General features: G+C 36.9%; 1 protein-coding gene across 2 annotated transcripts in view; it reads right to left on the minus strand.

Annotated features, from left to right (window-relative positions):
- Nucleotides 1-14,144: 14,144 nt before the first annotated feature.
- Nucleotides 14,145-17,881, minus strand: part of LUZP2 (leucine zipper protein 2) — a 376,168-nt gene continuing 372,431 nt past the window's right edge. For both annotated transcript variants that reach the window (XM_063293144.1, XM_063293139.1), the window contains 2 exons: nt 16,972-17,025; nt 14,145-14,875 (listed from right to left, as the gene is read on the minus strand). In XM_063293144.1, coding sequence (XP_063149214.1) covers nt 14,771-14,875; nt 16,972-17,025 — 159 coding nt within the window. In that variant the 3' untranslated portion in view covers nt 14,145-14,770. The remainder of the gene's footprint in view (nt 14,876-16,971; nt 17,026-17,881) is intronic.

The raw sequence follows: 17,881 nt of genomic DNA on the forward strand, positions 1-17,881 counted from the left end.
ACACCTACAATTCTTTTTACATAGGTACAGTTTAGTTAGTGGAAATAATTACTGACAAATGGGAGGGATGCTTGTAGTTACTATTCAAGATGTCCATCCCAATCTCTATGAAAAACAGTGTATAGCAAGGCAAATGAAAATAATAAAATGGGGTTAAATACCAAGAAAAAGAACAGAAGGCCTTCTATACACTATGACCCTATGGAAGGTAATACAATGGTGTAAACCAACTACAGAAATCTTGTTACTACTTCTATAATTTATCAACAGGGAGAAGAAAGGGATGTAGTGTGATCAGCTTTTTTTTGTAAGGTTCCTGATAGCCTATTTTAAATATTAGAAACATTTATAGCTGATGTGAAACTATCAATTAATCCAATGAAGAAACAGTTATTTATAAAAATAATAAAGGCGGGATAAAAAAAATCAAACAAATACAGAAATAAATACATAACTAAATAAATAACAGCCTTGTTCAGCTAGCTGATGGTCACTGCAATCAATGTGTATTTTCATAGCTCTTTCAATATGCCTGCAGGATGATAGGTGATGGGGACTGAAACAATGATTACTGAAATCTAGCTAGGATGCCTTTCTTTATCTCGCTCTGAAAATGAAATTGTCAAATTTTTACGCAGAATTATATTTACATCATTCTGTAATTATCCACCCCAAGAACACCTATTTCTGAATAAGAGGTAGAGCTTCCTGAGCTAAAGGACTATGAGAACAACATTACTCTCACAAATTCAGAGAGCTAAGGGCATCTAATGCCTTTGGGAAGAGAGAGAAATATTTGAAGACTTCTCTTCTCAGAATATATGGAGTTCTTCTGATAGGGATGGTGAATACCTAGTCTTACAGAACATAAGCAGCACATGGTACAAATTAAAATTTTCATTTGTAATTGATTATTCATAAATAAGACTCTGCAGTTTAATAGAGAACTCTAAAAAAAAAAAAAACACCTCTCTGATGACCTATAACCAAATCTTGGGCAGGTTGTCAATTTTAAGAGATCCCAAATGGCTAGGTGGTACATAATCAGTCCATTAATCAATTTGTTTCAAAAAGCTGGCTGTTGGAACAGACATAGTTCATGAGTTTATCCCCTGGGTTCTTCTATTCTATATTGTATCTTTCTCTACTAAACTCAGAGCACTATCCTGCATGAAGGTGATAGCGAAAACTCTTCTTTCATCTTGTGGTCGTTCAGATTTTTGCATCCCAGATGTGGCAGCCCTAGCATCTCCCACAGAAATTCCCTAAGAAGCAAATCATATGAAAGGTGAGATTTCTGAATTCCCTTTCACCTTGATTACTGAACCAATAAGAAGGCAGAGCTCAATGGTAAATCAAATGCCGTAAAGTTTGTCAGACCAAAGTTTCAAGGAACCATAATAGGAACACAGATGGATTAGAAAAGTTGAAGATGGAAGCCTTTACAAGTGGTGCAGGTAATGTATGCAGCACCCCACCCAGGTGTTGAATTCTGATCATGTTAGGTTGAACCCATGAACCTGAACTATTAGCTGAGAAATGGTACTCTGATTTGGAAAGCAAATGCTCTGGGTCTCAAATGAATGAAAGTCCACTGCTGCACTCCTACAGAAGTTTTGATTATACCAGGTTGGACTTGCAAAGCCCATAAAGGTTCTGTGGCTTCAAAGTGGATAAACTTGAAGAACTACTGCTCTCAGAATGATAAAATCCAATTATCTTACTTATGCTCTATGAACACAACTTCAGACAGAAGCCAAGGATGCATGGAAATGAATTCAAGAAAGTGATATATTCTATCTTTTCTTTGATTCTTTATACTTTTATTGTATTTTAAAATCCTAAAATAAATAAATAAATGAATAAATAGATTTATTCTTAATGCTTAAATTATCAAAGCAACAAAGTGCTTTATCATTTTAAAGTTGTTGTTTTCTTCACTTGGAAGTTATTTTCAGAAAGGAGCTGATGAGTCAAAATTTCTCAAAAGAAAAACTGGAGCCATCCACCTTATATTTAGGGAGAAAAAAAAATCACTTTATGTAATTATTCTTAGGACAAAAAGAAATAAAAGATGATGAAGATGTTTGCTTTGAGTCCCATGGGGGATAAGAGTGAAGAAAACTGAAATATGTAGCTTCTATCCAATTGAATGCAAAGAAAGGAAATATGGCTCTTGAAGTAGTTAAAATTAAGTATGCTTAAATTCCAGTGACTTCTGTTTAATTTTACACCCTAAGTGTAAAATTGATATTTTGTCACCATATTTTTTTTGTGCTAGGTGGTGGTGTATGCATACATGAAGAATAATTTATTCTACATCATACTTCAGCTATGTCTGCTTAATTTAAACATGGTTGAGTTGATTTGGTTGGCTCAGTTCTTACAGTGTTCTGGGTCTGAATGACACACTAATCTGTAAATTAACCCTACAGGCTACACCAGGCTAATGTGTGATTGCGTGCTTTATGATTCAGTGTGTTGTGCAAACACTGCCAATGTCATTGTCTTTGTCACCAAGTGTCCTTATCCCAGAGTAGCATTTTCAGAAGGGTCAAAACACTCATGTGAATTGGCCTTTGGTCTTTTCTGACACAGACTTGGACTAGATGTTAGATGTCAAACTCTAGGACATGGCACAAAAATTCAACAGATTACTATTCTATAGGCAAAGAAGCAGCTAGTAAAACGCAACAGCATCTGTTCCTGTTGTTGTCAGATGGTTTTCCATGGGATCTTTAATTAAGATGTTGACAGCATTTGATTTGAGTACATAAAGCATTGGCCCTTCTGCTCTTCAGCCAGCTCTGCATATCAACCTGTCTTGGCCATACTTCCTTCTCAGCTATTCATTTTAAGGCCTCCAAATGTTACATGGATGCAATCAAACCAAGCCTGAAGAGTTAATAGTTAGCAGAATGAAACTGTAGCAAATTGAAGGGAGAGAAATACTCTCCAGTTTGCTAATAGTATCCTAGCTTTCTGACAAACAGAGCTATAAGCTCTGTTTACCAACTAGCAGTGGGTCATAATTTGGAAAGTTGTCCCCTATCAAATTGAGGCCCCATGCCAATGTTCTCCTAAAATTAGTCCCCATCCTTATTGTCCTAACAGTCAGGAACCACGCTGAGGCAAGGAATAGGTCTCTAGTGTTTTATTACTGCTACATTAGACAGAAAATCCTAACAAACTGAAGAAGCGTGGGAAAAAACCCAGACAGATAAACCCCAAAGGTTAAGGTGGGTCTGTTCTGTGTCTCTTTGAATGGCTGCTCAACTCCTCACTACTATGCATGCTTTTTCCCTCCTGGATAGGGGCGCCTTCCTGCTCACCATCAGTGCTCATGACACTTATGGCTCTGTCATTCCAAAGTTATTGTGACATAGTTTGGTCCTGTAGATGGTGATTCCTCCAGTCATTCCTTGTTGAATAGTAGTCAGATCTCAAACATGGAAGTTGAAAACATTTCCAATTTTATCTATGGTTTGATCAAATCAGGCCTCGTGTTGCTGTCTGATTATATGATGTAACTATTTGACTAGGTATTTCTTGGCTAGAAGAATGAACAGGGTAGCTGCTTGTCCTATTTTACAAAGGAAAGTCTTTTGTTGTCCTCTGACAGCCCTTCAAATACTTGTTTGAAAACACCCAGTCCAGGTCCAATTCCATGATAATGAACCACCATAAGGAAAATCAGGGTCCTTGAAGTTGTCCATTAGTACTAAAAATCTGGACAGCAGACTCAGAAAGCAAGCAAGTCAGATTATCACAACCTTCCCCAATTAAATCAAAATGTATACTATTTCTATTTAAATTGTTATTTCTAATCTTCTATCTTTCTATAATCCTTCTCTCCCTCTGTTTCTATCTCTATCTATCTATCTATTTATCTATCTATCATCTATCATCTTGATGTACCCAAAGCTGTGTCTTTTTTATCCTCTTCTGATTATGTGTCTTTTATCTATATGGGCATACATATCTAAGTGTGATCAGAAGGCTTCATTGGCACAATATAAGAATTATTCCTGGACATGATTCTATGCCCTAGTTTTGATCCTTAAAGTTCTAAAAGCTTTGGGTCAAAAAGGTCCTTGTTTGATAGGATATCTTTGCTAGAGACTCTTCTCTTGTCACCCTCAGCAGCAAAGATAAGGGAATTCTAGCAAGAAGGAAAAAAAAAAAACCTGTCTAGATGAATTGCCACTCATCAGAGCAATATTTATAGTTCTCCTATCAAAATGTACCTCACACTTTCCTATTAACTTCAATGTGTTAAGATTAAAAATAATGAATGAAAAAATATCTTCCAATGTGGTTTTAATGAGCTATATCCACAGAAGAGTTGTGAAGATCCGGAATAATTTTAAAGCTTAACAGAATTTATAAAGGGAAGGTGGAAGTATTCATGCGTTAAAATGTTCCTCTTCACTTACATCCCAAATATAAACAACCAATCAAACATGGAGATTCCACCTCAGGCAAAATGCTAGGAAAACACTATGAGAAGCTCAAAGGGTTTAGATAAGGCTGTGCTATGATACCTTCAGGCAAAATAAAGTGGAGTGGGTAGGTCTGATATATGGACAGGTTTGGAGATGCTACTTGAACATTCACACAGCTGGGTTTCTCAGGTTTGTTTCTAGAAATCTGATGGTTGCACAGTTTTAATATTCAAACTGGATAGCTACCAGTATTCCAGAGACAATCTGTCACTTGGTTTTATGCTTAAGAAAACTGAATGTGTTATTTTACATCTTCTATCTCCAGAATTCCATTGCAGAAGAAAATGAAACATATTGTCACCATGCCTATATGGCAGTTGTTAATAGCATTGGATCCCTCCTCCCTCTCTCCACCAAAGTGACAACTTTTTGTCTTGATCTATATTGCATTGCTGCATCCTGTTGACTTATGACTCAATCCTTGAGACACTTATTAAAATTAGGAAGATAAATCTCATGAAATGTGAGAGCATTTGGAAAAAGAATAATTAGGCACCTACTTCTATCCGGGTGGATATATAGAAGCTATCAAACATTCAGCTTCTTAAAATTAAGTATTAGGAATTCTGTTAAAGGTTCTTCTAATACTAAAAGATATGAGGGAAATAACATATTCAGTACATACTATATCTGTATTGTCATTATTTCTATACCCAGCAACTATTTTTGTAGCATCTCCCTGTAAGCAATTGAGCTGGTTATCATAAATGTTCCAAAACAGAGCTGCATTTCATGATCCATTAAAGCTGTAATATCTTCTGAGTTCTTGGCTAGAAGGGATTAATTTATCCTTTCCAAAATGAATAGAGAAACAGAAGGAGGCTATATATTTTAACTTCCAACCTGTCAAAACAACATTTCACCAGAGTGAATGGCAGACATGTACCTCAACTATTTCTCAGCCCAGTTAATGAATTTCACCACAGAATAGTGGGGATATCCCATTCTCCCATGGATAGGGAGGTCCTCAGCTGAAGAGAAATATCTCCTCTTCAGAGCTTGTTTCTCCTAGGCATGGACCCACACTTGCTGTTCTAATGTTGACAATGGGAGAAGGGGAGAATTCTGGTAGCAAGTCAGAGGTAAAGCCAAGAAGCTTTGAGTAGTCCAGATCTCAAAACCTCACATCTCCCAGTATTGTCTTATCCAGATGCCTGCGGTCTATAACACAAAGGAAGGAGAGAATTGTTATCAAAGGATCAAAAGACAAGGAAAGACATCACATTGTCAACATTGATAACAAAGGGTCAGGATCCAGGAAGCAGTCTATAATGCATGGCAAAATGTGGAGCTTGGAGGAGGAGAAAGCAGAAGAGACTAAAAAAAAAAGTACTTAGGAATGGGGAGCTCTATCAAGTTTGTTTTCATTTGGTTCCTGGTTTTACAAGCAAATGTGCATGTGCACACCCACAGATGTGCAAATTTGCATGCATTTTATGTTAATTTGCCTTAAATGGTGCATTTTCATGCATACTTTTCCTAATGGAACTTTTTTTCCTACTCATTTCCCCTGAAGTAATATGTTTTCATGTACGTATTTTAAATACATTTATGCATTTTTTAGTTGCAAACTTCATTGCAAAAAGGGGAAATGTGGATTCCAGCATTGTTCCTACAGTTCAGGAGATGTGAATATACTACATTTCTATAAGCATTCAAATGAAACTATCCCTGTCCAGTTTTCATCCATCTCCTCTATCTACTTCAGCTTCCATCAGAAAGAAATTCAACCTTCAGGAGGACCTACAAAGGTTAGGGCACCCTCCACTGGATACCATCAGTGGTAAAACTGTAGGACTAGGAGTAAGGAGGCTCAAATTGTAGTCCAGCTTCATGGGGTTACTATGGACCAATTATGGTCTCTTAGCCCAGCCTATCTCATGGGAGGAAGGAGGAACTCCTGATTGAAAGGCAAGATATAAATCTAAGAAAAGAAGGAAGGGAGGGAGGAATAAGAGGTCCTTCCATGTACAGTTGATGGTTCTTAAAACAAAATCAAAGAATTGGAAAATGATTAGTAGAAGCTACCAAAACAGTTGTCAGGAAAGATGGAAGTATTCAGGGCTGTTTAATGTGGATAAGTAGGCATCTTGGAGGCATTTAAAAGGATATGGTGAAAAAGAAGAGAATATTTTATTCCTTTTACATTTTGCTAAATTTCAAGATCACTGAATAAAATCGGTGGGCAAATTAAAAGTACAGGCACATGCATTGTAAGACCTGACAAATTGCTTGCTATGGAAGAGGTTTCAGTATTTGAATCATGACTCCCCTCCAGCACATATTCACTTTGGCTCAACTGGCTTGTTTTAAGGCTTTGAACCCTTAATGCATGGAGAACTTTAATCAGATAATTAAATATAGCACAAGCAGCATAAGAATATCATTTTTCAGATTCTATCAAGCAGGCAAGCAGTAGGGTGATTTTGTCTTCAACATCTACTGCATTTCCAACCAGTCACAGAAGTGTGCCTGGAAGGCAGCTCTTGTTTACATCTATTTTGTTTAGCAAGATCTTGCTCAGCAGATAAGCATTACAGAATTCCAACCTCCTGCAGTTAGGGCTTGTTACAGTGCCTGCACCTACAAAATTGCAATATTCATCATAAGGATGTACAGAACTGTCCTTTGTTTTTGTACCAGGAACCATAACCATCACGAAGCAGCACTCTTTTCATTGATGTAACCATTCTCAAGCTGCTGAACACCATATTTTGCAAAGCATTCTCATGGATCATTGCTTCAAGTCTTCCCAGTTCCTGAGAATAGGATGGAAGAGAAAGGAAAGGAAAGGAAGCCCAAATCAAGTGCTTACCTTTCGCATAACACGAAACTAAGTCCTTTTTAAGAACATAAATACAACTCCTTACCCGACTGCATCAGGGAAACTGCCCATTCTGAGAATGGGTTTCTGATCCAGAAAATACTTGTTCCAATTTTAAAAATTAAAAATCTGAAGAAAAATTGGACCCGAGAGGGGAAGAAGATCCCACTTGCTTTTGGCAACCACTTTTGGACTACTTGCTTGTAATAATAGTAATAAAAAATGATGTTTTTATTTTGGGTTTTAAAGATTAAATGGTTTGCTCTAGTAGAGATAAACTTATTTCTATTGTAAACTTATCTATATTTGATTCTGAGAAAGTTGGAAGGCACTTTCCTTTTCTGTTTTCTTTCTACTGACACTTTTATAGTTTGTTCTTTTTTCTTCTGTTTTTCTATCTGTCCTATATTTTCTTTTGTTTGTATCTCAACTGTATCTTGAAAATAATGACGTTTTATTAAAAAAAAAAGTTTCCACTTGTTTGAACATTGGCCCTGTAACTGCACAATCTTGGAGGTGCTGGAGAAGAAGTTTCCATTCTTCAGTGGTCCCAGAGTTGCTATAAGTCCACTTACAAGTCCTTATAAATTTTTGAAAAATAATGCAGACCACAGCCATTCCCCTTGCATGAAGTTCTCTAGATGATATATGCGACTATTATTTAGTCTGGTTAGCTTTTATCTTGCTACAGTAAATTATCCAAATTCATTCCTTACAAGAACTGTGATGGAATTCTCTTTAATTGCTAAGCAACATCAGCATTTTTTTCCTAAAACAAAAACAAAAACAAACCTCTATATTTGCTATATTGCTAATTAGTCTAGTTACTTTAACACTAATGTTTGCTTAGGAGGTTTGGGCTTTGCTGTGCTGTTAGGGTCAACTGCAAATGACAGGGTTGCTTCCAATTACGTCATCAAATTTCCTTTAATTACAGGCACAAGGGGGTATTTATTGGGAAAGCAGTGCCCAGTGAGGGGAAATATATTTACCCTTCTCAGTTGTATAACAAAAGACTTCCACTGGCTTCAATGAGAGCTTTTTTCCTAAGTCACCTTTGGTATGAGATTTAGGCTAAATGCTTTTACACTGAATTGGCAAAGTGATATTTTATCACTTTAAAACCAAGAAAGAGTGCTAGGAATTGGCAAAAACAAGTTGGAAGCCAAACAGGGACACTGAGTAGAGCAACAGGGCTTTTCTGCACTGTGCTCTTCCGCTGTTTCCTACACATCAACCAGCTGCAAATGAAGTGAGGTTAAGAAATTCCATTCAAGATTTCAACCCCTTCCTCCACTTTGGCCGTGGATTGGCCTGATGCCACATTTACCGCAACTCCTGTTGGGTGGATTGCTCTGTTTCATTACTCCTCCTGGACTGATGGAAAGAAAGAAAGAAAACATGTTACCATTTTCCTATTGCTTCTGTTAGAAGGGGAAGGTGCAGAAATCTTGTTAATTTTTGCTGGCTAAAAAAAAAGGCAGGGCCACTGTTTTGCTGTTCCATCAGTGAACTTGCAAAAAGCAAAGTAAACAAAAGAAAACCCAGGTTTTCTCTGTTCCACTGCTGAACTTGCAGTTAACAGGGCCTGGAAGGAAGGGGTTGTTGCTGCCACATTGCTCAGTAACCAGATGGAGTGGAGGTACTGTATTTGCCTACAATAACATGAAACACAGCAGGACATCAGACAGCACCCATTTGATGGTACAAGTCAGAAAACACTGCTATAAGCATTAATATAGCAAATAAAGACCAGCAGGGCTTGTCTTCCTAATGGCCTGGCTGTGGGTAGAAGACAACATCCTGCGTTCTTGCCCTTGAGAAATAGTGAGCGGCCTTTGCTCATGCTGGGGCAATCTGGTTGTGCAGATCAGCCCATATGGGCAGTGAGAAAAGAGAAGTGTTAGCTCTTGGGGGGGGGGGCATTCTGAGATATGGAAATCAGGCCTCTTTAGCCTTTGCACAGAAGTCATCCTGCTAAAACACTCCAAAGCTCTGATTGAACTGATTGCAAAATGAGAAATATGGATGGCAGGAAAGGGTTGAGGGCTCAAGATTGGAGAGGAGACTGAGAAAAGAGATTCAGATCATTTCTTAAAACAGAACTTGTACTGTTTTAAAACTAAAGGGGGTTATTTCCCAAATAAATGGGATCTAAGTGAATCTAGGGTATTGAGTAGGAGTTCTGTATACAAAAGAGTAGAGGAATGGTAAGTTTCAGGAAGTCTGTATAGCAACATGGGCATTTGGTTCTCATTTTCAATGTTTTGTTAATAAGATTATTCTCATCATTTTTAATACTACACAGCCATCTCTGTTCACAGTAGCCAAATAGCACCATAATTATAGCTCAATGATATAATAAATTGCTAATGTTAGTAGCCTCAACATGTGCAAATGGGTTTATTTCATCAACAGAGTATTTTTCTGACCTGAATTTTCCTGACCTGTATCAAAAATTATCCTGATTGGGGTAGGGAATGAACCCTTGGAGATATTTTCATATTGCTGTATTCCCATTCCCTTATCCCAGAAGACTGCATTTGAATTTAATTTATTTAAAAGTCATGGAGTGGGAAAGATGGGATTAGATAAGACATAGTGCAAAGTTGTGTACTATGAAGGGCAGGAGGCTGACTGAAACAAGGGTAACTGAAGGCCACAGGAAACAGGACTTTTGGTACAGGATTAATCTGAATATTTGTTTTTAAAAGAAAACCAGCTTATATGGCTAGTTCAGGGGAGATCCGGACTGGGACTGCAATAGGGGAAAAGGTTCAAGCAGAGGTACATATATGGCTCACAGCCCTTTCTCCAAACATCATGCTCATTGCTGGGAATTCTGGGAGTTGCCAGAATTGGGGAATTCTGTTGTAGTGTAGTTTGGTCTTTGGTTGAAAAACCACCCTTGGCTAAATGCCTTCATGTCACAGCTTTGACTCTCTGCCTGCATTAACCATGTGATCAACATGATAAAACATTCAGCATTATAAAAGCTGTTGGCAACCTCTAAAGGAGGAAAGATAAGTGCCCTACTTTCTTCCTACAAAAAGCTGACACTGTTCTGAGACAAGGTAAGTTTTTTCTTCTTATTTAGAAATATCAATCCAGTTCATCCATGTTTGTTTCCAGCTGGCACTCTATAACATGTATTAGAGCAGTGAAATGTGTTTTGAGATCCACCATGTCCATTTTTTGCACACTTTCATTTGATTCACAGTCTCATTTATCCTGACAAATTTGGCATTTTCATTTAAATAATAAACAAGTTGTCTTCATTCCCAGAGATGAATGCTCAGAAGTCTATGTTCATATTTCTTTACAATTGAAATGAACATTGTGTGTACTCAATTGCAGCTGTTTTTCCATACAAAATTAGCTGTTTGGAGGTGCTGAAAGATTTCTTCTTTAAAGTCTCATTTAAATTAAGCGTGTGAGATTAGAATCCTTTAAGAACTGAAAGATGCAAGACTTTTCTTCTGCTCAAAGTGCAAAGATCAGAAATAACAAGGACCTGAAAAATGTGTGCATGTATATAATTATTATGCCAACCCAAGAGAGAAAATTAATCACAAGATGTTAAAATACAAAATTACCCAAGATACCCTTGTCTCTTTTCCATCTGGTATTTAGGATGCACAAAAAGAAAAAAAGACAAGAGAACTGTGAATGGTTGTTATATTTTAAATGGCAAAACTCCTTTGAAATTATTGAATTGACGGTATGATGAGAGTGCTGATCTCAATAAAAACACACCTTTTTGTATGCAATTTTTCCTAATGCACAGATTTTCTGCAGACTATTTTCCCTGATATAATGAGTTTTCATATATTATTTTCATTGTTTCTCTTTGTGTATTTGGTAGAAGAACTGTATTCTGAACTTTAGGGAAAAATAATTTCCTGAAGGCAAAAGATTGTTGGCTTGAGTACTGATTCAAAAATTCACACTAAAACCCCCCATCCCTGCTGGAGAGGAAGCATGCTGCTAATAATTATAAATATAACCTTAGCAGTTCCTCACAATCAAAATCCATTGAGAAAGAGTTGCCTCTGTCATTGCCAAGTGCATTTCAACTGCCTGCCTTAAGGCAACTTTTGGCAAAAACCTTTCAATAGGTGATGATAAAGTTGTCATGGGAACTAAAATAGTTTGTTAGACTATTCTTCCTGCAGACAATACACCTGGGAAAATCAAATGCTACAGAAGCTGAGGAAGACAACTTCATAGCTATTTTCTTCAAATGTTCTGAACCATCCCAAAACAAACGAATGCCCTGAAAGAAGAAAAAATGAGAAAGTTCAGATCTACCCTAATTTACATCCACTTTATATCAGACTCTAACACAAGAGTGCAAAAAGTGTGGCCATGTATCTGCAAGCATCCCTACTTTGGTCCACCAGAGCCCCTTCCAGAGTGAATATAGCTTAAAAAAAAGGTGTCACTTTTTTGCAAGACATAAGTTCACTCTGTAAAATGCCTGAAACCCTCTCCGGGAAGAGATTCTGTCACCATCCACTTCTGCAGAGTGCCCCTCAACGTCTATATATATCCTGATGTAACCCTTGAGCTAATAGAAGTTAGGTCTTTCTGCTCTTGAAGGTTGAACTTACTGTATGTATCGGTCATCACTGTGTCCCTTTACAAAAATCTCTACTCCATTATTGAGTGTCAAATAGTGGTTGGCTCCATCAGGTTTATTTTTAGGAATGATGTTTGTGATCTCTTTTGAAATGACTGCTAGGGAACTTAAATTCTTAGTGGTACCTATTGCACTATGAAACATATTCATACCTAGTCAAAGTAGGTTTGAAAATGTGTAACTGTAACTGAGGCAAACACATAAGCAGCTCATATTTTGCCTTTCCTGTAACCTTATAGCCATGGATTTCTACCGAGGAGATGCATCAGAAGATGGATGAGGGTACAATGTACTCCTCAATGTTTAAGGAGATTGTGAGCTATCAGATGGTTTTCTTTTCATATTTTGTATGAAAAATATGCTTTGTTTATGCTTTGTGTTTATTGTTATGCTGCATATTCCATTGGTGAGATAGAACACTAACTGCATTTTTATTGCATAAAACTGGTATTACCTATCTCAGCGGTTGTGATAAAACTTGAATTGTCCTCTGAAATGTGGAACTGGTTGAACCGGCTGTGAATAAAGTACACCAACAATAATTCTGTGCTCTAATTCTTACATTGCATGTATATGGCATCAGCAGAGATGATGATTCTGTTTTTTAAAAATATCTTAGAATAGTAGATACGAGTTAGAGGTCATTGACAATGCAGTCCTGTGCATGTTTACTCACAGTAGATCCCATACAACAGAACTTACACTCCAGATCACTCCAGCCATTCAAAGGGACAAACTACGTGATACTTACATGGGACTGTTAAGTGTAAATGTAATAGGTAATTTTTACTTCTTCAAGTGTTTAAATTTTGCATAGATGGAAAAGGAGCAGGAATGGGCTTTCTAATTCTACTTCCTTCATTTCCTTCCCTTCAGTTTAAAACTCTGGAAATCAGTGATCTCGATTCTGTGGAGAACCTCCATGGTTAGTGGAGGTCTTGAGTGCAGAAATTCATCATTTAAAAATGGAGGGCAATGAGACTAATGACAAAAGAGGATAGAACTCACATGCTTGCACCTCTTGCCTCTCTTTGTAAGGGGAAATCATATGTTTTAGAAATCACTAAAATAGTGAAGGTTGTACAGCCATTCTGCTACTTGCCAAATGCTGTAGGGGTCTCTGTAAATTAAATACTAATACCCATTATCCTACATCAGTATCTGTGTGGGGAGGCTCTGCTGCTGCACTGAGAAGACTTAGGTGGTTCGGGATGGAACAGAAGATGGAGCTACTCTGCTTCCTCCTTCTTCCTTGCCAGCAACTTTGCTAGAGACATCTTCAGTGCCTTGTCAAGGCTACAGTCTGTTCAGCAATCCCTTAGGCAGCAAAAGGGTTGGATTACCAGTAGTGAGGAGGCAAAAGCCTTGCCATGCTTTCTTGCCCCAACCCCACATAATTCCTCATGCTCATGGCATGGAAGTTGCAGCTGGCACTTTTGGAATCTCCGCTCCTCAAAGCAACTCAACCCCCCCTCCCATGCCAAGCTGCCTTTAGCTCTTTGTTGCAGAGTGTGGCTATGAGGATGAGCAGATGGCAGGGAGGGATCTCATCTACCATGAAAACCAGAGTTATAGATTATGAGCATGTGACATATAATGTCTCTAAGGGATACCTCAGAGACTATGTCGGCATTAATAAGGGACACGGATATTACCCTCCCCAATCAAATTAGCAAGGAGTTTTCACAAGCCCCTTCCAGCACACCACTAAAGATTGGAAGCTAGTTGGCATAGGATTGCACTGTGAAGGAGTAAGGAAGTTGTTTATAACCATTATTTTTAGCAATAGTTGTTATGAATACAATGCAGGAAAAATTCCAACTTCCTGAAAAAAATATTTTCACATATGAGTCATGTGATCATCCTTTACACAAAGGCAAACTTCTGATAATAGAAAATTAGTATGTCTACATTAAATGAGCAAGGTTTCTTCCCCTGAAATCTAATTATCTATTATCTAGAAAATAGCTATTTATGTATCTGGACATAATTACATAGGAGGAATTCAAAGTCATGAAGTCCCTATGAAGTGTATAACTAAGAAACAGGCTATAATTCCAAGAGAGTGATTCTTAAATATATTGTACCAACTGTGCTTTCTGTACAGTTTTATAAGAATTTGAACTGATCACCTTAAGCCCCATTTACTTTTAACAGGATTTAATTACAACCAACTTTTTTCTGGGTTGTTTTCCATAACAATCTGCTATAAAATCTATTTTATTTGACTGGATGAAATCTCCCAAACTTTCAGATAGTTGTTTGGATAATAAATATCACCATGTACAAAGGATTCTATTTGGAACCAAATGGTTACTACATAACAATTCCAGATGATCAAAAATTTGCAACAGGTAAATACTGTTTCTGAAATACTGTGATTCTTTCGTGTCTGATTGAATATGTACATATGTGTAGAGTCAATTTTTATCTGTTTTGACCTTAGTATGCAATAACGATACTTACAAAACAGAATTGGTTAATAAAATAAAACTTCTTAATAGCTTTTCTTTACAAAACAGTGATTTATAATAAGCAAGTTACAGATCAGGGCTGAATAATATTTCAAAAAACTGGACTGTATTACAAAGCATTTTTTTTCAAACATCCATTTGTGTTGGATTATTGCTGAAAGATACTAGTCAATCTATTTCAGAAATTTCTCAACTAATTTACAAACATCCATAAAATAGTGAAAAAATTACATGCTCTAGAAACCTGGTACATTTTCATGCCTCTGGACTAAAAAGCTGAAGACGATAGCAAATGAATAACATTTTAAAGATAGCTAGATGGTATTTACAGAGTCTTTTCGTTGATTTTAGCTGACTCTTCAGCATTGTTTTCTTTTCTCTCAGTTGATTTGTTATTTTCTGGTTTAATCCATGGAGGACTATGTGATTTCTGTGGGTATAATGAAGAAAACACAGGCAATATTAAAATGTTTCAATGGGACTTGTAAGGTATGAAAGCATAAGTTTGGACACCAATGAATAAGGTTGATCTGCTTCAAAGGGAAATTGAATCAGGAGAATCAGGTCCTCTTGAAAAGCAAATAAATAGATTACACTGCACGGCAAGGCTGTCATAGTCAATAAGGGATATTTCCCTCAGAGAAGAGGTGTGACTATCTATCTATCTATCTTCAAATTTTCATAGAGGTAAACAGAAGAAAATCATCAGGTGCCCAATCCTTCCTAACTAAAAATAATTCCATATTTGCTTGCTCACCTATTGACCACCCATGATCATTGATATAGCAGAAATAACATAATGAATTGCTACCATTTTTTCAAGTCTGACTAGCCTGGGGAAAGACATTTGTGACTAAAGGCAACAAATTGTACAGAAGTTTGTTTGAATGGAGAACAAAGCAGTTGAAAATGGAGCACAATGAGAACTTATAGGCCTGGGTTGTACATTCATGTAGAGAGGAATCCACAGTAACAGGACAATATAGCTACTATGCAGATTTCCTTCTCATTAAATAACTACACACCCTAATCTGAGAATTTTTCAGGAGGAAAGTAATACATTTCTGTAAACCAACAGGGTGTTCCAGAGAACATTTCATTACCTTCTTGGGGGGAAAAATGGCTTTGGATGGAAAACCTAGAAATCACTTCCCTTTTCTAATGCAATCTTATGCACTTGGTACACTGTTGGAGTGCAGCAGAGAAGGAACAGGATTGTTTTTTTATAGTGTGTAATAGAGGAGCTTTATATGCAATAACTTTGGAATATAGAGATGGGATATCCTGTTATGACAAATCATTGATCTTCTATTTTAAAAAATGTAAAATATGTTTCTAAAAATCTTAATATAGCATCATCATTTTAACCACATATTGAAATCTTGGATTCTCTTCTCTATAGCCCTGTGCAGGGTACAAATAGAATTTCTGAGAATGAGAATACTCTGGTGGTCCTGGATTTCCCAACAGCCTACATTTGTCTTCCAGGACTGATTGTATACATCTCCCAATATCACTGATGTCAATGAGAGCCAGTTTGGTCTAGTGGTTAAGGTGCTGGGCTAGAAACCAGGAGTCTGTGAGTTCTAGTCCCACCTTAGGCATGAAACCTGGCTGGGTGACCTTGGGCCAGTTGCTCTCTCTCGGTCCAACTCGGCGCAATGTAGACTAGCCTCCTTGTGGTGCACCCCAGGCAACGTGACTTGTCATGGCTAAATAGTCTACACATCTGGCTGCTGGACCTCACAAGGATTTCCCAGCAAGAAAAAGCAGCATGAACACTGAACTGCTATGCCATATGATTAAAACAAAAACAACAAAAAAACTGATGTCAATGTGGACCATGACCTCTACTTCCTCCCCAACACTCTCCAGAAACCTATCTAGATGGTTGTGATGTCTGCAATCTTCACATCAAGCAGGCATATCAACATGTGATCCATCACAAGTCTATATCTTGGTGATTCTAATGTTCAAATTGCCCACAACCAAAACTGTGTTCCTTCTGGAGGAATATCCTTGGTACAAGATGATGTGAGTTACTCCAGAAAAGACATTCATATGTACTTATGAATTTTCTGGTTTCTAAATTTTTATCCAATAGTGAGTTCTTCAAATTAAATAGGAACATATTGGGCAACTCAACTGTAATACATTCTCAATAAATAATAATACTGGTTTATTTCAACATCAGCTAAAAATACTGGATTATACCAACATCAGTTAATATAGATAATGAATAAAAAGCTATGATAGGAGGGGCTTAACCTTAATTCTTCCTATATTGCCTTCTTCTTGCATCAACCCATCTTCCTGCATCAATGTATTTGTTTTAAATAATGCAAGCTGTAGATCAGATATGAGATATCAGACAAAACAAAAAAAGAAAAACACCTCAGAGGATAAAAATAACATTGCACAGAGAATGGCTTCTCTTTCAAAGCTGATGATTCAGAACAAGGGGGGGGGGATGAAATTTAACCTCAATGATCACCTCAGAATGTATAAAATGAACAAGATTCATACCTGCATGCTAGGGTCTGTTACATTACTTTGGTTTTGTAAACAAGTGTTGCCAATCTGAAAAGTGAAAAAAAAATTGTATTAGACAATCACCCCTAATTTAGAAATCAATAATTCATACACAACTGGCTTGTGTTCTTAAATGCATGTAGGAATGATTGCTAGAATTATGATTGAAGGCTTACCTGCCTAAATGAGGGCTTCATGTTTCAGAACATGTTTGCCCATGTTTTCTTCAACATCTGAAGGAAAGGTATGAATGCAAAGAACAAAAAATAAATATGCATTCAAGCACCTTCCCTTGGCATGAAAATATATTTATTTTCCGTAAATCTATCCTAGTTAATAATTAAACTGTGTAAATGTTCTGTATTTTTATAATGATTTGGAAAATAGAGAATTTTTAAAAAGTATTTAATTACAGTATTGAGTGTTTAAAGAGATCTGAACAGATTATTTTGTGTGACTTCCTGTAATAAAAGTCAGGATAAAATGGAGACAAAACATACCTTCACATAATTAAAAAATATACATTCAAAGACATTTTTTTTAAGAAAGGCAAGTTTCTATTTCAGTATTTTTAAACTGCAGATTGTTGTAGAAATGGCATGAAATACATCTATGATGGAAAGATGCGAACTTTTTCCATCTGTCCCTGGTGACGCTTAATTGCCATAAGCTGCACTGGGAGATTACATTGTGCAGGTCTTACTTGTGAACTTCCCAGAGCTATCTCATCAGCTTCTGGGAGAAAAGAAAATATTGAATAAGGTGAGTCAATATTTTGATTCAGCAGAACTCTCTGGACTGATAAATCATATCATATCATAGAACTCTGGGCAGTTAACAACAGATAAATAATAATACAAAAAAAATTAAAAACTCCCTTACAACACCAAGCACCATAACAGTC

The sequence above is a fragment of the Candoia aspera genome, chromosome 1, assembly GCF_035149785.1.
Source record: "Candoia aspera isolate rCanAsp1 chromosome 1, rCanAsp1.hap2, whole genome shotgun sequence".
Lineage (NCBI taxonomy): Eukaryota > Metazoa > Chordata > Lepidosauria > Squamata > Boidae > Candoia > Candoia aspera.